Below are 20,962 nucleotides of genomic sequence, written 5' to 3'. Positions count from 1 at the left end.
GAGATATCTGCAACAACTCGCCCCAACCGACCCTCGTAAAAACGCCTTCGTATCACCCCAAAAATGGCACGCCAGGCTGCAGTCCTCTTCGTCGTCTTCATGGCTGTGATTGGCCTTGCCTGTGCCGCCAGCTACGATGACACCATTGCTCCCGTCTCACCCGGTGCTGCATCCGAGGCACCGGACTCCGCCATTGGTGCCATCGATGAGGGCAGCTCTCCCTCTGGCAACGTCAACAGTGCCGAGGCAGCCCCCATTGGTGGGCCTGTCCCCGCCGGAGCCTTCCCCCCTACAGCACCCGCTTCATCTCCCAGCAGCAACGGCGCCACCGCTCTCAAGGTCTCTGCTGTTGCTGCAGTCGTCACGGCCGCGGGATACTTCTTCTAAGCAGTAGTGCTCCATCCTGAATAAATATGATCGCCTGTATACAACTGTTCACGTGCCATCTAGCATGGGAACTACGTACATATAAAAAAAAATTGCAACAATTGAACTCGATCATCTCTTCTTTTCTTTTTCTTTTTTGTGTTTTTTTGTGTTAACAATATTCCACGCTGATATGCAATCGAATAAAGCTACTCATTGATTACATAGTTCGGTGGATATCATTGTAGACGTTGTCCCAGTTCTGTTCAGTAGTTATGGAAAATTATTTTGGCATTCATATGAAGACATCCAACCAGTCTTCGGCTTGTTCGATTACCGAAAATGAATGTATACTCAATCTTATTTCCTCTTGTTCCGCTCGATGGTTTTTCCAGGAATACCGATGTCTCATTGTCATATGCATCTTTCTGCTCTGCCAGTATACTGATAACGAAGTCCTAGAGCTTTCCCAGAGACATAGAATGCCCGAATCGATCATTTAACTCAGACGTGGTAAAATTTATAAAGCATTGGGCAGAGTTTACATCGAAATCGTTTTCCATAAACAAATCATCCAACTGGATCAGAAAGAATCTTATGCTCCGCTTGGAAGTGTATATTGACAAGTAACAAAATGGTGGAAGAACTCCAATCATTATCATGCCTAATGCTGAACACAAAAATTGCAATTCAGCATCCATGAAAATGTACCTGAACGAGGACTATAAATCCGACCCCAAAGTCTCCGTGGCAGACCCCTTCTAGCTACAGTTGCAGCATCCTAAGATCTCTGCCAAGGAAAAAGAAAACTAGCTCCCTAGTAAAGAATGAACACAAGAAACCATTTCTTACAAATGCAGGAACAAAATTTTCCATATTTTACACCACCTTGAGAAGCAACTTCGCGGATTCATGTCAGTGCCAAGTGAATAAGGGCCCACTGGAAGTAAAATCGAGGAACCAGATGGAGGGTGGAAACCCTCCAGGCAATTTCGAGATACTTCTCACCAATTATGCTCGCAGATGATTGGGATTTTTGTTCTTGATTCAATACATTCCCTTGAAAACTGGATTTGTACGACAAATACTAGCTCCATACTCCTCGTACTCCGCTTTTGTATGACAAGCCTGCACATAGAGCATGGACTCAGACCATGGTACTGAAAAATCACAATTATTTTGTTACAGTTTCACTTATTAAGCCCAACTTACATACGGATCATAAAGATAACTGATTGAAATTTATTGTGTCTTTTTACATGATACGGACCCTGAATTGCTTAAAGCCAGCTAATGCGAGAACATGTTTCATGTGAAACATTGTATAAGAATACCAAAAGCATGCTCCACTAGAATTTTTGAGTTGTCATAGGCACTTCTCATTTCTATAGAATTAAGGTCGAGGACTCTGAAAAGCTAACCTTAGGAATCACATGTGAAAATAAATAAATAAGTAAATAAATAAAAGGTATATTTGGTATTGCAGGCATGCCTCGAAAAATTCAGGTGTAGATGCGAGTACAGAGCCACCAAACCAAACCGCAAATCTCTGGATAGGATGGCTTACAACATTCACTTCTACTGGCTGTGCCTACAGAGGGAATGATGAGATGAGAAGAAATCCTTTTCCAGCTCATAGAATCAAAGGGAATCACAGCAGAATGTTCTTAGACTTACTTTTATTTCCCCACCAAGTCGAGCTTCAGAAGCAAGGACTCGAGCATCCACAATCTTCTTCAGATCTCGTTGCAACCTCCTATTAAAATCCTTGAACATAGTTGATCCTCCAGACAAAACTATATTCTGCGAGGGTCAAGTTTCATGAGTTGTATTTCTTAATAAATTTGCCAAGCATCTTTAAGCTGCTCTGTAAGGGAGAAATTTACCCAAAAACTAGAGCTATCTGAATCTAGAAATAGAATTTTGATTTAGTCGAACAGATGACCTTGATGGCTAGGGAGAGATATATATGCCGAAGTCAGGTTCACTAGAGATATATGACTCCAACAAATTATTGCCAAATTGAAGCAAACCCTGACAATAATGAAAGTCAAGTCTACAATGCACCTTTCCTCAGTAAAAGACCAGAACACACTATCCGAGACAAATCCCAAATGAGTCCCCTCAGGGATCATCTTCCTGCGTACTTACCACCATTGTGATAGCTGAAGAAAATTGATAACCTTCATATTTGTATGCTTATCATTTCAATGCACTCCTACCAATCTAAAACCAAAAATGATTTCTTAGTAGATGCCTTATAGGGCATTTACTAATTTTTCCCCCACTGGGTGAGCCAAGCAGGACAGTTACTACTTTACACTTGATCGCATTTATCAGCCACCAACTTGAAAGGTTTTTAAACAGCACCTTGTACAACGCCCTCCTCGTGTCAATAGGGGCAGACTGTATACATTTGTCGATGACATCAGGTAAAGGAGTAGTGAAATCAGTGCTGTAAATTTCTGGATTAAAGAAAACCTACACAGAACATTATAATCATGTTAGCACTCCACAATACTAGAAAACAAAATACAAATGCAACTCAAAGAGACCAAGTTCACAAGGAGCAATATAAAGACATAAGATCATGACTCATCTCTTGATTTGATTACGAAAATAGAAAGACAAATCATAAGTGAAAGCTAACCTCAGGACCAAGAAATCGTTCGTAGCCTATGTCGCAAGAATATGGTGCTCCTGTCTTTGGCTTAGTCCCTCTCCATTGCTTGATATATTTGGATGGTTCTTTGTCATGCTTATTAAATTCCTGCAATTCAAACACCATATTATCCCTCGGCTGCATAGTATCAAAAACATTAAATCTATCCCTCTTTTCAAGATTATACTTATAGATGAAAACAAGACATAATTTAGGGCAGAACACCTTGACGATGTCAGAACAAGTATAGCAATACGTTTCCTTCACTTTACGGGCTACTTCAAAGGAGTCTTCCGGTGGTACATTCTCGCCTCTCTCCTACATGAAACCGCATAAAGTGCCAGATTCAGTGATGCAGACCTATGGTAACAGAATCTTCCTCAGAGCTATACATTTGAGTAGAGGTATCACTATCAAGAGACTCAAAATCCTTTTTATTCCCCAAAGTTTTATCTTCCAAAACAAAACTAAAACAATTTGGTCGGACGAGGAACAGAGAGAGATTAATATTAGAAGACACATATGATCTGGATTACTACCTCTAAGATTCAACAGTATAAACCTAACTGCTAATAAGCAAGCTCCATATAAACGTGCATTACTAGTGTCTTATGTCGAGAGCAAGAGAAAGTACCCGCATGAGCTGCTGGATAAAAAGAGTAACATCTTTCCCAGCTATAGGAATAGATTTAATGCTGCTACCAATGACATAACCATCTGCAACAGGTACAACATGAGTAGCCCCATCGCCAACATCAACAACCACCCCTGTCATCTCACACTAAGAAAACTATCGATCAATGTTAAAGAAGAGAGTTGAGCAGGGCAAGACAATTAAGAGGCACATAAGTTACACGAGATAGATGATTCCAAAACCAAGGACATTGAAAATTTATCTTGTCTTAATGTCAAAATTTATTCCTTTAACCACCTAATTGCAAGCCAAAACATGCATATCATCCAATATTAGGAAAAGACAAAACTGTGCCAGATATCCTATCTCAAATCAGATACATATAGGTGAAATACTCGACAATCTTCTCACATGACAAATAAGGAGCAATTTCTTCAATAGCTAAATTATGGTTTTCCATAGGTGAAAAGTTTAAAACTTAATATTTTGATAAGGCAAATATCCCAAAGTTTTTTTTTTTTTTTGGATAAGCAATATCCCAAAGGTTTTACGAATCATAAACTCAAAATCCCTCAATTTCCAGAATGAACTGAACAGCTTTTTGATACTTCCAACTTTAACAGGTTTAGCATATACTTCTCAGCCAACACAAATAACTTTGATGTTGGAAAACATTTCTGTGCATGTGACATTCGACTACTCGGGAAGCACATTATTCCGCTAAACTGAGAAAATTCGTGAAAGCTAAGAAGCAGGTAGCAGCTAAGGATTATTAAGATTGTCAAAATTTGGAATTCCAATTCAAGTTCAACTTTCAACAAACATTCCCAGGGTCACTAAGCAGCATTCCTATAGCGGCTTCTTCTATATATGACTATAAATACCAATAATATTGGGTAACCATAAGAGCAAAATTCAAGCTTTGAACGACAAATTGATTTGGAATTCCAAAACACCAAATAATTCTCCGGAAATGCAACGCAATGCAACTACACAGAATTCTCCGAGTTCAAACACCAACCTTGGATGTCGTGTACCCGGCTGCAAGGGCGAGGACAGGCTGGACAGCAATGTAGAGCCCGGGGACATTGAACGTCTCGAACATGATCTCTCCGGTGTATTCACGGCTCTCGGGAGGAGTTAGGGGGCTCTCCGTCAACAGGAAGTAGTGATCCTCGGGATCGCAGCGGAGGTAGTTGAAGATGCACTGCTGCCAGAATCGCTCCATAGCGTCCCAGTTATCGACCTGACCATGCTTGATTGGGTAGCTGAGGTTATAGGTGCTGCTGGATCTCGACCTCGAGACCGCCTCATCCCCGATGAAAAAGTCAAGATCGGCCATCACTCCCGCGCTGTGCTGGGCGAGCCAGTTGCTGCTCTTGGAGGAGGCCCGAGACTGGTTAAGGAACGACTCGTTCACGGCGACCACCGTAGGGACGATGAAGCAGGGCTCCACGTTCCCGGCGAACCCCATTTTAGTGTACCTGCGGATCGAAAATGCCAATGAATTTCACCCTAAAAACCTAAACCCCGATAGATACAACCCGAGACGGAGGAGGGAGAGGGAGAGGGTAGTACCCGGTTCCGTTGTCGATGACGACGGCAGGGCGAGAGGTGGCGGGGTCCATCGGAGGCAGAGAGAGGAGAGAAAGAAGCGGAGTGGACCTGCGACTGAGATCCAATAGAGCGAGGGAGGCAAGGGGTCATATTCAGGGGGAGCGCTTGGACAAGCGCGGAGTGGAGGTGGTTGGTGGTGATGATGGTGGGGAGGCGGCAGCAGCAGCAGCAGGAGGCTTGGATTGGAAGCGAAAGCGGCAACGCAACGAATGTCCGAGCTGGTAAGATTTGTTGGACAAGAAAAAGGCAGCGCCGGTGGTGATTGAAGAAGCTATCTCAGCAGCAGCGGCGGCGGCGGCTGCGCAAGCTGAATCGAGTGAGGGCAGTGACTGTCGCCGGCTGCTTCTCCATCGTTGGGTTGGGGCCCCGATCGATTGCTAGTAACACCGCTCCGCCGATTCGAATCTGAGCTGAGATGGGATGCTTTCCTTGGGAACGAATCAAGCCAAAACCCAAAATCAATCACATCAAATCAAAAGGGGAAGAAGCTGAGGATAGCAGAGCAAACGACTGACCCGACCCGATACTCTCCCTTCCTTCCTTCCTTCCTTCCTTCCCTCCTTCCCGACGGGATTTTCTTTTTCTTTTTTATTTTTTTTTTTTTTTTGCCCTTTCTGCTTTTGGCTGGCTCCGACGGATTGTTATTGTATTGTATTGTATCATTGACCGCGATGTGGACCTACGGAGAGGCTGTGGGCCGTCGGATTAGTGGACCTCGCAGCCAGTAACGGTCGTGGGATCCTAGGTCTCAGTGGGACCAAGAAAATTTACGGACATTTCAAGTGATAATACCACGAGTCAATAAGAATTGACCGTCAGCCGGCCCCAGAGAAGCATCGGAAGTGAGACTGGCCGGGATCAGGTTGGCGACGGTGATTGGGCTGTGGGAGTAGGAGAGGGAGGAATCTCGGTGGTCTCGGGACCACTGGCTGCAGTTGAGGTCCAGTGGGCTTTTAATGTGTGGGCCTGAGAGGTGGAAGCCCAACGCTGGTGTCAAGCCATTTTCTTCCTTCTCTCTCTTTTTTCTGTTTTTTCGGATTAAAAAAAAATGAAATAAGAGTGGAAGAATGGGGAAAAAAAAAGGACAAACTAAAATAAAATGGCGTCGCCCGGACTCGAACCGGAGACCTTCAGTGTGTTAGACTGACGTGATAACCAACTACACCACGACACCCCTTTTGGTGTTTACCTCCTAGCATAATTATACAACAAAGAATGCAAACGAAATCATAAAGACTTAAGCACAACGCAACAATTGTTAGGCAGTCAACTTACTAGGCACCGAAGAGATAATGTCAATTTTTTTTTTTCCCCTTCTATACTTTAACTTGGTAATCTGAAGCTTTGTAACGAGATTAATATCATCAAAATTACGTGAAGTTGTAAAACATACGCAACATTAAATGACCAACGGAAGAGGGGAAAGGAGGTGGTTAACTTTCTCGTTGATATTAAATCTTCGAGAGTTGGAGGTACAGCAATTACCAACCTCATCCTACCCAAGAGAAGAACATTGACGTAATCGTCAGATTCTGGGGAAAATGGAAAACTCCCCCGAAGTATAATAAACTCAAGAAAATGGAAATCATTAAGCAGAACGGATGACCGCAATTGCAAAGCTCACTACATCTCTCGGGGTTCAAGTAATGTATCTTCCTCCATCTATGAGTCGGCATCTCCACTTCATTTCCATGCTTTCTTCCCAGAGAACTGTTTGCCTCCGCGCTGTTTCCTCTTCTTCTCTTGGCGAGATCTCGCTACCTTGGCTCTCTTTGCAGCAAGTGGCATAGCCTTCTTGTGTTCCTTCTGCTTATTGCTGAGACCACCCGTCTATTATATCACAACAGCAGAAAAGATCACATGTTAACTTATAGGTAAGCGCAGTAAAACCGGTAATTGATCTAATAGTCAGTAGAGAGTAAAACTCTTATCACATTCATATAAGACCGCCAAACGAATCTAGAGGCTCGAATAAAAGTACAAATGGGAAATGAATGCAGTTCCAAAACATTATACTTTGGACATAATTTTATCCCATTCTAACATAATTCCATCATACCAATCAGGCGGTAAAAAGTAGACCATTGAAGTGGCAGGCTCCAGAGGTCAAAAAAGAAAGTGGCAGCCTCGGAAAATGCAACATGATTTACCTTTTTTTGCTTTACAGCGGCTCGTGCCTGATACTTTCCTCTATCCTCTCTTCCAGCCCTCACCAGTGCCAGTCTCTCGTCTTTGCTTAGCTTATGCCTCACATGTGCCTATAGTTTGTGACAAACAGGACAGGTTAGAATAGAAGTCCACGACTTAAGCTTTGATGGGATTAAAACAGCAGAGTAGGAAGCATTTAGAAATACAACAAAAAAAAAAAAACATTGATATGTGGCATTTTCTGTTGAAATTCCTTCTAACTGTAAGCATAGCTGTAGAATGGAACTTACTTCAAGTTTTGCAGGATCCATGGGCTTGAGACTCAATTGGTCGGGATCAGGCAACTTGAAACCTGTCGTCTTGGCATCTGAACCCTTCCCTAACAACCCATGCTTGGTCAAGGCAGCCTTCGCATCTTTCTTAGCCTGATACGCGAATCAAAAGGCATTCAAGACTCATCACATGGTACCATACAAGTTGACATTATGCTGAATTCTGACAGCATGGTGAAACACCAAACCTTAAGTTCCTTAATACGCTTGAAGTCTTCATTAGAAAGAATCCCGTCTCCTGAGTCAGTCGGGGCCTTGCTCAGCTTTCCTCCTGCTAATTTCTTCAGAGCACGAAGACTGGCGTCCCCAGCGATCAGCTGACCATCAAAATCAGAAGCTTTCCTCTTATTTGTTTTAGATGATTTATTATCATTTCCATTATTTACTGAACCAAGAGATATATTAGCTTCCTCGTAATCCGCTCTATCACTATCACTTTCTTCATCATCACCCTCCAAATCATTGTCCATATCCCCCTTCTCATTTTCACCGTCACTACTAGCATCATCAATATCCTCATAAGAGCAAGAGTTATCAACTTCAACCTCATGTAAGCTCTTATCATCACTGTCGTCATCAACCAACATTTCATCTTCCAAATCCTCGTCTCCACTCAGAGCATCCTCATCATCCGATCCACCAGACAAAGGCTCATCTTCTACACCATTGATGTCCTCATCCGAGCTTTCATCGCTGTCTGCGTCATCATCCTCACTATTGTCACCATCATCATGCTGAAGCAACTCCGCACCAGGAACGTCTTCGGCAACAGCAACTTCTCCATATGCTTTTGGCCTTGCCTTCGGGTCACTCGGACGGCCCCGGTCTTTCTTCACAAGCATCGAGGGACAAAGCTGCAAGAAGTGGAAATTGTAGAGTTTTGAGTCTCCACCCGACTCTCTTTATTATAGAAATACCACATACACAGAAAGGAATAGAAATACCTCTCTAAATAAAGACATTAGAGCTCGAGCAGCGGTTGAAACTGCCTTCTCGTGTGATTTCCTATACAGAACAAGATCTTGCAGCAACTCCTCTGTCATCAACTACACAGTGGGATAATGTGATTAACAGATGCAACTTTCCCAAGGAGGGGTACTTAGTCTCAAAGAGAAAACATAATGGGACTTATTTATATATTAAAAAAACAAAAAAAACAAAAAAAAACAACAACAGAATAGGAAAATCATTTCACGTGTAACATTTGCATTAAGTTCAAGAATAAATCAAGGAGCCTGAGATATGCCAAACATGCATCTTTACTAAAAAAAATTATAGATCCAAGAAATTAAAACTATGCAGATAGTTATATCCATAGAGAAATTTACAGGTAGAAAAGAAAAGGTGAAAAGAGTTACCAAGGGCATGCGGAGGCATATCTCCCTCACTACATTTATTCCAACAGCAATCGCCTGAAATGAAAAACCACCAGATTAAGAACAATTTACTTATCAAAAGAAAAGGTTGAAAGCAAGGATCATTAAGTAACACCTCGGGACGTGATCGATCGTGTACAAACTGGTTCACTATTTGTTTGAAAAGAGGCTCAACTGCATCAGGAGGCACCTACATAACAAGCAACAGAACTTATGCATATGGTGGCATAGACACACATTATTATATTGTCTGAAACATAAATATTATAACTCTCCATTCAAGCAAAGCAGCAGGATCTACCATGTCATGACAGGCCTGAACTGCTGCTGCAAGTAAAGTTGTGACATCACGTTGATGGGGCTGCGGTGAAAAATGCACAATACTAATAGTTAAAAACTTTTCAGAAGAACAGAAACTAACATGCAGTTTTCCAGACACATACCTGCACATACTTCATAATGAAAGGATAAAATTTCAATAAGAGTAAGTGGTGCAGCCCAATCACACGAGCAACTACTTTCAAAATCATCACTTTAACCTGCAGCAAGTGTATGTGTGTTAACACGAGGAAATATAAAATTTGCAGCTGACTCCAGCATCATCATATAGAGTTCTGACAGGTAGATGAAAAGAAACTTGCCCTAGCCACCATAAGCTGCGGTCAGTGAAAAATATTTATATGCTAGCTTTCTCTGCCATTGTACAATGATCAAACATCCTCCTATTGAGTGAGGAAATAATTTACCTCAAAACGTTCATTGCAAGTCTGGAGGCGCGAGAATAGCTTCTCAGCAAATCCCTAGCCACAAAAAATAACATTATCAGCAGGATATATATAAACAATTCCTCCACAACAAAGGAAAAGTAGGAAAACAGGAAAACCTGTGCATCCTTCAAATGATTAAGGGGAGAATAATAATTTGAACTGCTTCTTTCAGAGGACATCCGCTGTTGTTTTTTCATGCTTCTCATTGCACGTTTCAGCTTTGCCTTCTTTTTCTTCTTGCTTGCCACGGTGCCTTTATGGTGAGCCTGCATTCCAAATTAAATTCATAATAACATTTAAAAAATAAGCATGCAAAACATTTGTTCATCATATATATTATACAATATCCAACTTCAATGTACTGGTTCAGTAGTGAGATTGCTAAGCCATGCAACCTGAAAATACAGCAATAATAACGAGTTCACTTATACTGCATGCAAAAGTTTTTTCATTATTTATTTTCATTTTTGCAGGAGGCCCTACCAGATACAAGGAACTAAATGCTTATATGTCCAAGGTCTTCATATGAGAAGAAAACTCTTCCAACAGATATAAATATAAAGCATACAACATCCGGCATTTAAATAAAATTATTATATGCTTATGCTAATTTATAATTCAAATTGACAGGGGAACCAATTATAACTAACCTTATAGATGGCTTCTCTGTTAAAGACAACTTGGGCTGTCTGTTGAGGTGATTCGTCCTCGCTGCTTGAGTCATCACTGTCCGTATCATCCTCAATCTTCTCATAATCAAGAAGAAATGATAGAGCAGCAATCATGATCCTATTTGGATCAATATTAAAAATCACTTCACATGGATATTAGGGAGAATGAAGATGCCAATGGAAATAGTCCCTACCTTGATGATGGATGAAAGCATGCCATGCAAATGGCATTGGCTGTTCTATCATCAAACCACACCTTTCTTCTGTGAAGCTCACAAAGTGTAATAAGTGATCTCTTAGCTTTTGCTTCCTCCTCGTTCTACAAAAGTGTAACAAAATCAGTAAAAGTACAGGTATAGAGTCTCGTAAAAAAGGGAAATTCTATGGGTGCAAACCTGTAACAATGGAAACAAAATATTCTGAAAGCCTCGGTTCACAGCTTCATTCTTGTGCTTCTGATTCATCTTTCGAATGCTGTGCACAACATGCGAGAAAGCGAGCTTCCTCAGATTCCGATCGTCCAGCGTTTGTAGTTCCATGAACAAAGCAAGAGTCTCCCGCAGTTCGACCATCTAAAAACACAAATTGCGGCATCAAGCGCTATTCATCGTCCGAAGCTAAATATACCAGATTTCTCAATCAAATACTCTTGACAACCGTGTCGGAACTGTTCAAAATACTTCCATGCCAAGCCCGAAGCTCGATAATATTTACAATAAGGAATATAGGAATTGCACAAAGTAAAATCACATTACGTTAATTCAATCAGATTAGAAGTCAATCAAAATTCAAAAAACCGCGCTTTCAGGCATATAGAACCATTGATTACAAGTAATTCGATCAAGTCAAACGTCAAACAGCACTCAATCCAAATCGACTAGATCGTTAACTTATCGAAATTCGTAACACCAAATTAAGGAATTCCCAATTCTCATTGACATATGATTAAGCAAAATCTCACCTTCCGGTTGACGAGAAGAATGAGCGCTTGCGTAACGTGACACCTGAGCCCAGAGGGCAATGACCTCGCGCTGGTGCTCAGGAACTCGACGAGTTCACTCGGGAACCGAGACAAATGCTTGGGATAGAACGGAGCGACGTGGGCGAGGAACAAGGCGCGGTCACTGAGGTCCTTGACCACGGTGGAATCGGCACCGACGCCGCTCAAGGAGCTGAAGCTGATATCACCCTGCTGCTTGAATAAATCCATGGAGGATTGGAATTGGCGGAGGAGTAGGATCAGCTCCGACTCGTATCCCTCCGGGTCGCACTTCATCTTCGACTGCAGGGCCGGGAGGCTCAACTTCTCGGAGCTCCGGCTTGACGCCGTTAACGGCTCCGGCAAGAGGTGGGCGGAGTCCATTGGCTCGTCTTCTTTTGGACGCTCAGCAGCGGACAGAACCCCTCGTTAAACCCTAAAGAGAGACGAAAATCAACTGAAACGCGCTTTTAAATGTCGTTTTTGTTCAACCGAGCACGGTTTATTATGGCAGCGGCGCGAAAAAGAAGAAAAAACAAAAACAAATAATAGAGTAAATTATCATTTTCGACCCTAATGTTTCCTCATGTCGTCAATTTCGTCCCTAAAGTTGAAAAGCCATCAATAGAGTCCACTACAATTTGAAAAACCCGGTCAAGTTAGTCATGCCATCTACTTGCCGTAATAGAAAAATTACCAATGTCAAAAAATGGGATTCACATGCCATGTGGTGCGCTATGAATTGATGGCTTTTTCAATTTTATTTTCCACCATTCATATTGTGCCACGTGGCACATGGCCCTATTTTTCACTCCGTTAATATCTCTGTCACAAATCAACAAAAGTGTTGGTTGAGTAATTAGCAGCTTACTCAGTAAGGAGGAGAATACAAGTTCGAATCCCGGAAAGCGCACTTGTTAGGAGGGATAATAACATTTAATACTCGATCTCCCGACTGGATTAGTCAGATCCCATTAGACTCTGGATACTAAGGTACACACCTAAAATATCTTTGTCACGAAGAGTAGATAGCATAACTAAATTGAAGGGATTTTTTAAAATGTAGGGACCGAATTGATGGCTTTTTAACTTTAGGGATGAAACTGATGATTGGCTGAAACGTTAGGGATGAAATGATAATTTACTCCAAATAATACGAACAGAGAAAGAGAGACTGAAAGAATCGGGGCTGAGCTCACCTGTCAGAGGAGACCTGGAAACAGATAAGAGTCACACACAACACAGAAACGAACAAGAGAAGAGAAGAGAAGAGAGTCGGTGGCTGAATTGACCAATCAAAGGAGGATCTCGCGACCTCGGGCTGTCGGGACACGGCGACAGCAGCAAAGGCTGGGGGAGGGGGAGCTTAACGTCAGTCGAGGGTTGGGGCCCTTTTGGGGCTGAAAGTAAAAAGGCCTTTTTTAAAATTTATTAAATAACTAATTTATTACATTTTGATTTTCGGTTTGAATAAGACTGAATCGAAAATTCTCATGGAGAAAACCAAATCGACCTATCCGGTCCGGACTCGGTTCAGGCCGAAATAAAGACAGCCTTAAATCAAACCCAGAATATGGACCCGATAGAAATAACCTAACACCAACGTTGCCAAATCTCACTCGGAATATAAAATATGCTAGGCGTGAAGTCTGTGCAATGTACGAAATAGAACACGATCATATTTTTCCTAATTTTTGTCTATTTTATACATTATATGCGTGAATCAATAAAAATATATTATATATTAGAAGTATACTGAAACAAATCCGAGCTACGCGTATAATTTACAAAATTTCAAATAGCTGTTAAATAAATTGAATTAATAAAATAAGTTTAAGTAAAAGAAAATGTCATATTGATCTAGTGCAAATCATGGACCAACATAATATTTCTCAAATTAATCAATTAATTAATAAGTTCGTTTTAAAATTAAGTAATAAATAAATTTGAATTGAAAACAAAAAAACAACGATACAGTCAAAAGATTAGAGAGAGATAATCTATCTATATTTATAATATATAAAGTTTGAGGCAATCACCGGAAGCCACCATCTATGTACATTTGGGAAAATAGAGCCTTCTTATGCTTTTGTAACCGCCCTCGTTAATTAGTCATATGTATTTAGTCCGATTGCGAATAACATAACTTTAATCGCATAAATATTCAATATCATAATTAAAAAGAAACTAATTATAAAAAAATTGTGAATTTTAAAATAATTTAAGATCATGTACTTTATTATCTTATGTATATAAAAGATATCTTGAATTTTCATTTGAATATACTAGAGTGAAATAATTTATAAATTTAAGTTAAAACTCAAAATAAATAATAATTTTTGATATTATAATTAAAAAGAGACTACTTACTCAAAAACCGTGATTTCGAAATAATTTAACGTTATATACTTTACTAAATTATCAATGTAACAAAAAATATATCCAATTTTAATTTAATATGTAGAGTAAAACAATAACAAAGTTAACCCAAAATAAACAAAAATGCTGAATATTAAAATTAAAAAGAAACTAATTATTAAAAATCATGAATTTTGAAAAAAAATCTAAAGCCATATACTTTATTATTTTATGCATGTAAAAGATATATCAAATTTTAATTTGGTATATTACGGTGAAATAATTAACAAATTTAAATTAAAACTCAAAATAATTAAAATCGTTCAATGTTATAATTCAAGAAACTAATTATTCAAAAAAATTTATTTCAAAATAACTTAACGTAATATACTTTACTATCTTATGTATGAAAAATATATTCAATTTTAACTCGGTATATTAGAGTAAAATAATTAACAAATTTAAGTCAAAATTATATAATGTAAATTTTAAGCCAAAACTCATGACTTACAAACTCAAGAATCGTGAGTTTTGAAATAATATAAAATTATATATTTTCGTATGTAAAAATACATCAATTTTTAAATTAGTATATTAGCATGTAATAATTATAAAATTAATTTAAAACTCAAAATAAACATAAATTTTCATATTATAATTAGAAAGAAACTAATTATTCAAAATCATGAATTTTTAAATTATTTAAACTTATATACTTTACTATCTTATGTAAAAATATATTTAATTTTAAACTGGTCATGCTTCACACAGGGGGCATGCTCGGCATGTCCGAACTGGCTCAAAGGTACAAGTCCCATTTCCGGATCCTGAATGATCAATTAAACGGCTAAAAATTTGGAGATAGTCATGTTGTATTTCCCAACCAATGTTTTGAGGTATATTCTTCCATCCCAAAGTAGAAGAAATGTTTATGCATTGTACAACAGCAGAGAATACTCATGTTTTGCTGAAGGTTAACAAGATGATTCGGAGGATGGTTGCTCGCATGATTGGGCTGCACCAGTTCCTCTCGCTGAATTTCTATCCTTCAATCAGGAAGTTTGTGCAGGAATGTGGCTGAAAATCTTCTTGTTAATTTCTAGTCTAGCGAAAAGTTTTTAACTGCGAGTGTTGTTCATTCTTCACTGCAGCCCCATCAACACGATGTCGCAAGTATACTCGAAGGAGCAGCGGAGTCGTCACGATATGGTACATCCTGCACTTTCTGTTTTAGACAATATGATCATTTGTGTATATGCCACCGCATGCAAGAAGCAAAAGTCTGTTATTTAGGTGCCCCCGATGTAGTTCAACCTCTTCCGAAACAAATAGAGAACCAGTTCATAAAAGATCATCAAGCATGTCCCGAGGTTTTTCCTCATAATCCTTTCTTCCAAGCATTTTATTTATCTTTCATGAGTAAAATGCTCTTAATCTGATAGTTTTTCATATCAGGTGATTACTTTTGGACTGAATGCGGCGAGAGACATGCGCTTCCGCATGCCCCTTGGTAACTAGTCGTTACCTTTTCTTTCTTCCCTATATGGATTATCGTTAACCAAATTGTGCGTCATTGTGAAGTTGATGGAAGACAGCCTTTGGCCGATGATGAGGATGATTCTGTGAAAGGAGACGAGGAAAGCTAATATATCTCCTGGTTCAGTAAAGAATGAAACTGACAAGAACGCAAGGGAAGCTTCTCATTTGATGGTCAGCCGATTGATGGGGCCGGCTACCAGTCTTCGGGCTCTGAAGAAATTAGCAGGAGCAAAGCTTAGTCGGGGTTCAGATGCCAAGCCATCAGGTTCCAAGGTCTCCAATCCCGAGCGACCGAGTTCCAAGGCCGTGGATCCTGCAAAACTTACAGTAAGTTCCCTCCTTCAGTTATGATACGATGAATACGTTGACGTAGCTCTGATGGGATATTATTTCCCGACCATTTTTCAGGTGTGGGAACGTGATGGAAGGCGAGCTAGAGGTATGCCAATGAATCGCACAACAGACGGGCATTCTTTTTTATCCAATCTATAAATTGGCAGCATGGGAACAGGCAACTTCACTCAACGAGGAAAGAACAGGTGATGCTAAACTGGTCATGCTTCCAACAGGGGGCACGCTCGGCATGTCCGAACTGGCTCAAAGGTACAAGTCCCATTTCCGGATCCTGAATGATCAATTAAACGGCTAAAAGTTTGGAGATACAGTCATGTTGTATTTCCCGACCGAAAAGAGCTTTACCAAAATACTAACAGGAAGGACAAAAGCTATGTACCTTGATATGAAAAAATGCGCGCAGCTCCTATGGACTAACGTTAATGGCCCATGAGATGAGATGAGATGAGATGAGATGAGATGCTTCTTCTGGTTTAAAATGGAACCCAGCTTGTTAGAGAAACTGGGTCTATCATTAAGTCGCTTCTTTTTTCTTTTTTTGTTCCTCTTTCGGAAGTTGAATGGGGCTTCCAAAGAAAATTAAACGATACAATAGCGGGATAAAGAAGTCCCGGAAATGTCCCCTATTAGAATAGGGCTAAGATCATTGGGAACCGAATGAAAAAAGTGAACACCCAATGACCTGACGATCACTCTCCCAGCAAGCCAATATGCATAGTAATTCCCCCCGCAGTATGTGGATAGGATCCTGACCTCGCAGTCTCGAGCAAGCAGGTTCCTAACAACTGTCAACAATGATGGAAGTAAAGGAGCTCTCATCATCTGAACATTAATGTACATTAATGACCTCCCAGCCTCTTTTTCTTCTTCAAGTTCTATTACGGGAAGGGAAACGATGGAAAGGACTCACATTTGGCATGCACTAAACATTAATGTACATTTCCTTCTATATATGATTGAATGTGCGAGAGATCTAATAGATGAAATCGATTACGCTACATAAAATTCATGGGGCATTTTATTCAAGAAAGCGCCAAAACTCGTAAGAACTTGCCTTATAGTCATCCTGGCATAACTCCACAGTCGAGAGATGCAGATAGTAGCTAGGATCTTAGCATATGGTGTTCTTAGACTCCTAATATGTTGTCTAGCATCTTTTTAAGGCGACAGGCTTATGAGCATAATAGAATATTTAAATAAATAAATAAAAAAGAAGAAATGTAAATTTTCAATTTTTAATAATAGAAAATAAATACATGAAGAGAAAACGAACAGAATGGGAATTTCGCTTATAAAAAGGGTTTCGTCCTTCCATTATTTCAGACAGCAATTTATTGGAATCGCTGAAGGATATGCATTATTATTTTGTACATTCGGTCGCTTCAACTAAGCATATAATATACATATATAGTATAAAATTGATATATATATATATATATATATATTTAATTATGTATGGTGGTGGATCTGACATATAATTGCCCCCTAAAAGCCACCTTGAATCTCTTTCACATAAATTAGAGAAAAAGACCGTGGAATATTTTACTACTGCCCCACTTCCCAATAAGTTGCAATTGCAACCCGATTCGCCACAGTGAGAGGACGCAAAGTGGTCCATCCATGTTGACACACAATCTGACTAGAATTTATGTTTGTTAAACATATCTTGTTATAAAATTCTAGCCAAAAAGATATACACTTGAATAGAACCAATCGATTATATCAAAATAGAATTCAAATTTATTAATCAGTCAAAGCGGCGGATAAGACAATATGGCTATGCCGAGTGAAACTTGAAGTGATGGATCACGATAAAATTTAATCGATGCGGCAATTGGAGTGATCGATAGAAATAAATCATTGTCCACCGTAGGTATAGGAAAAGCAACCTTTCACGGCCATGAATTAAGGTTAAACCCAAAAGGTGGTCTCTATAGATAGGATATATCTATAGCATTCCTGGTAGGAAGGGAGAGGCAAATAGGGATGGTCCCATTGCCTCTCCCCCCGCTTAACCGATACCTTTTTTTCCCTTAATCTTAAATATTTATAATAAAAATAGCAAAGTGATATTAATTAATCAATTAATCATAAAGTGATGTTCCTTTTTGTTTTTTTGTTCTTTTGTAGATAAAAACAAGCAAAAATTTGGCACTCGAACCCATTGCCAACCAACTGAAATGGGCGTGCTGGCTAGTGGCTGCTCAAAATTCTTTTATCTACATCCGACTTCATCATTTTGGTTGGATTCACTTAATCTCTTTTTGTCTCTGGTAAATCATGGTATCCGATGTCTAATAAAAGGGTACATCAACATGTTCATCGATCGTATCATAGCGAGTTTATTGAAATTTGCATGCAGCTAATTTAGCACATCCATTTTATACTCGATGACCCAGACATGAAAGCTAGGGGGAAAATGAAGTCAGGTGTATAATTGAAAAATTATATACATGTGCATATATATATATATATAGATATATAGCTAATGAAATCGATCCCCTTCTCTTCATCCATAATAATTGTTCGATGAGAGGTTCTGTTCATTTCTTTTGCTGAAGAAGAGCTATAATTTATTACTTCAGGTAATAGGTCCTAAAGTAGAATAATTTATTAAATTCACTTATGGAAAAATCAATATATATATATATATATATTCTTCGAGAGTGCAAATGATTGTTTAAAATGTTTTTTTTTTTTAGAATAATAGGTATGTTACCATTTCAACCATACAGTAAGTGATACTAATAAAATGTTGAGTTAGATAAATTGATAACTTATTCTCAGCAAATATTTTAACGAATTGTATACTTAAAGTATAAAAACTCAACCGGATCTATAAGCAATGGGATCCATATGTCTTTACCAGAATATTAAACTAATAAGACAGTGAATTCAATCATTTTATATACTTAGGAAATTCTTTTCAATTTTGATATGAGATTACAACAATTCTAATTAATACTATATACTGTCGGCTACCTCCAACAAATGTTAGGTATAGTGCGTAACAATAATAATTTTTTTTTTATAAAATTAGTAAAATTTTTCAGTACCTTTCAGAAACTCGTTCCATATGTCTAGCTATATGGTAGATGAACTTCCGGTGATACAAGTCCCGTAAAGGAAAATGATCAAATGGTATACATGCATGGGAAACCATTCCTCCAGAAAACCGAAGATTGGATGAAGGTTACTATTATTTAATAAATAAATAAATCAAAACGTTTCTGACACTATTAATATTTTAGATCAGACGGTTGTGGCATCGCAAAATCTAATACGGTGTCAGAACACAAGTTCAATATGTCGCGCACGCGTTTGCTTCTATTTAATTGTATTTCAAGCAATGGACCTTCAAAATTATTTCAGTCCATGCATGAATATGAGTATTGAGTAATACATAAATAAATCACAGTCTCTAACTAGATTAATCCTTTAAATTGAACGGTTGCGATGTTCCCAAGTGCCACGGTTACGCCCAACACAAAGCAAAGGCCATTCTCCCATAATTTGCTTAAAAGCTGGAGAGAGTGGAGCTGTGGGACATTTTTTTGGAGCACTAGCAAATGGAATGTCTATGTGCTCTGGAATCCGTTAACAGTGGCTTCCTTAAAATGGGGGAAGATATGGCAATGCGATACAATACAAAGAAGACAACCAAACATCACTTTCACTTACTTTTGGAGACCCCCTCATCCAAGAAAAGGAGCCCTAGCTCTTTGCGAAAGTGTTTGTGTACCCGTGCTCGACTGTACGGCCATGACAGACACCGTCCCGATATCGGCCGTCACTTAAGCTTAATATTCACTACTTCTAAGTTTATTAAAATTGATAACAGTATTGATTCGATGTACTTAGATATGTGTTAAGTATGGGCATAACCAAATACTGTAGGCGGATATACTGTTTACATTCATGCCTGTGGAGAAAATGGGGGACACACGCTTTGCAGGAAACCATACTGGCTGCTGCATGCATTTATATTTTGTAATATATATGACATAATTAATTAAATACTCCCCACTATGAGATGTTGAAGGGTTTGGAAAAAGTTGGAAGTCATTCATTTGGAGAAAGACAAGGTAATAATGCAAGCTTTATGTGAGGCTTCAATGGTGGAAAAAAAAGAAGGGATGATTATATATATAACTGTAAGAGATATGGAAATTTTACTTTGATTGATTTAACTAGTTTGATGCTTATTTATTTTAAATAAAATTTTGAATTCGAATTTTATAAATGTAAAATTATTTTTTAACGAGTGATCTGTCCTTAATCTTGAAATAGTCAAGTTGAATTGGACTTTTGTGCATTAAGCAGTGCATGTCCAATGATGGAAATCCAGTAGCCAATGTTCAATGATGGAACTCGATTCAATTAATAATAAAGGCTGACGACGATTTGATAGATCATTTTCAGGTGGGCTCATTCCTTCTTTTGGTTTAGTAGCAATAGCTACATATTTTCGAGATAAAGTTAAAAAAGAAGAGAAGCTATATATATATATACATGCATATTGAAAATTTATGTGAGAAATATATGGCTTTATTTATCTTGTTTGGCGTAATTCGAAAACCCTCAGTGGCCTTTGATATGCTGGAATGTTAAATTACAAAGAATATTCGATTGCAGAGAAAGTAAGTCCAATAATATTAGATTACAAAGAATATGATATTATTGTATTTGATAAGTTATTATATATTTGAAAAAATATAAGGTAATGTAAAATTACTACATTTGTTATATTAAATATACCCGATACATTATATTTTATTATTTTTTAATTTTAAATATATTTATATATAAGTATTAGTTATATGTTTATAGTAATATTTAATATTTAATATTTAAATAAATATTTTTTTTATAAAAAATATGTATTTAATATTTATATTAACTATAAATAAAATATATTTATTATAAGTATAATACATAAATATTTAATATAACTATATAATATACAATATTTATATAATTATAATACATATATTATTTATTTAGATATTTTATATTAAATATAAATATGTATGTATTAAATGTAAGTATTTAATATAAATATTTATATTTATCTTAATATAAATATATAATCTATGATATTTATAATATATAAATACAAATATATATAAGAACAACATTACACTATTGCTGTAATCCCT

General features: G+C 38.3%; 3 protein-coding genes and 1 non-coding gene across 5 annotated transcripts; 1 reads left to right on the top strand and 3 right to left on the bottom strand.

Annotated features, from left to right (window-relative positions):
* The first annotated feature begins 63 nt into the window (after positions 1-63).
* LOC116212272 (anther-specific protein BCP1-like) lies at positions 64-387 on the top strand. Its single transcript, XM_031546834.1, has one exon. It carries the CDS (start codon positions 64-66, stop codon positions 385-387), a length of 324 nt encoding a protein of 107 aa, XP_031402694.1.
* A 476-nt stretch (positions 388-863) lies between these two features.
* Positions 864-5,870, bottom strand: LOC116211001 (actin-related protein 3). 2 transcript variants are annotated; one of them, XR_004157608.1, is made up of 10 exons: positions 5,241-5,870; positions 4,684-5,146; positions 3,663-3,809; positions 3,254-3,346; positions 3,017-3,136; positions 2,737-2,847; positions 2,044-2,169; positions 1,859-1,957; positions 1,255-1,494; positions 864-1,156 (listed from the first exon to the last, which is right to left on the bottom strand). XR_004157608.1 is itself a non-coding variant. In XM_031545182.1 (9 exons), the coding sequence occupies exons 1-9, from the start codon at positions 5,288-5,290 to the stop codon at positions 1,414-1,416; spliced, it is 1,290 nt and encodes a 429-aa protein (XP_031401042.1). In that variant the 5' UTR covers positions 5,291-5,870; the 3' UTR covers positions 864-1,413. The 2 variants fall into 2 exon arrangements, 1 of the variants encoding a protein (XP_031401042.1); XM_031545182.1 differs by having other exon boundaries at positions 864-1,494.
* A 509-nt stretch (positions 5,871-6,379) lies between these two features.
* On the bottom strand, positions 6,380-6,453 carry TRNAV-AAC. Its single transcript has one exon. It is a non-coding gene; the product is annotated as a tRNA-Val (tRNA).
* Positions 6,454-6,697: 244 nt separating this feature from the next.
* Positions 6,698-12,002, bottom strand: LOC116211665 (protein SDA1 homolog). The gene is made up of 15 exons (XM_031546132.1): positions 11,535-12,002; positions 10,969-11,145; positions 10,768-10,892; positions 10,553-10,691; positions 10,019-10,168; positions 9,882-9,935; positions 9,579-9,674; positions 9,437-9,496; positions 9,251-9,325; positions 9,118-9,171; positions 8,704-8,805; positions 7,948-8,613; positions 7,718-7,852; positions 7,430-7,537; positions 6,698-7,109 (listed from the first exon to the last, which is right to left on the bottom strand). Exons 1-15 carry the CDS (start codon positions 11,934-11,936, stop codon positions 6,963-6,965), a joined length of 2,490 nt encoding a protein of 829 aa, XP_031401992.1. The 5' UTR covers positions 11,937-12,002; the 3' UTR covers positions 6,698-6,962.
* Positions 12,003-20,962: the final 8,960 nt, after the last annotated feature.

This window comes from Punica granatum, chromosome 6, assembly GCF_007655135.1.
Source record: "Punica granatum isolate Tunisia-2019 chromosome 6, ASM765513v2, whole genome shotgun sequence".
Taxonomy (NCBI): domain Eukaryota; kingdom Viridiplantae; phylum Streptophyta; class Magnoliopsida; order Myrtales; family Lythraceae; genus Punica; species Punica granatum.
Note: the sequence above shows the minus strand (reverse complement) of the source record. Positions and strands in the feature narration are given on the sequence as shown.

Excerpts from the sequence above, each read along its gene's own strand:
- LOC116212272 (XM_031546834.1), top strand. The coding sequence starts at position 64 with ATGGCACGCCAGGCTGCAGTCCTCTTCGTCGTCTTCATGGCTGTGATT.
- LOC116211001 (XM_031545182.1), bottom strand. The coding sequence starts at position 5,290 with ATGGACCCCGCCACCTCTCGCCCTGCCGTCGTCATCGACAACGGAACC. Across the intron at positions 3,810-4,683 it reads CCGGGTACACGACATCCAAG|TGTGAGATGACAGGGGTGGT; the intron begins GTTGGTGTTTGA and ends TAGTTTTCTTAG. Across the intron at positions 1,958-2,043 it reads GACTTGGTGGGGAAATAAAA|GCACAGCCAGTAGAAGTGAA; the intron begins GTAAGTCTAAGA and ends TTCCCTCTGTAG.
- LOC116211665 (XM_031546132.1), bottom strand. The coding sequence starts at position 11,936 with ATGGACTCCGCCCACCTCTTGCCGGAGCCGTTAACGGCGTCAAGCCGG. Across the intron at positions 10,893-10,968 it reads TTTTGTTTCCATTGTTACAG|AACGAGGAGGAAGCAAAAGC; the intron begins GTTTGCACCCAT and ends ACACTTTTGTAG. Across the intron at positions 7,853-7,947 it reads AGCGTATTAAGGAACTTAAG|GCTAAGAAAGATGCGAAGGC; the intron begins GTTTGGTGTTTC and ends TTCGCGTATCAG.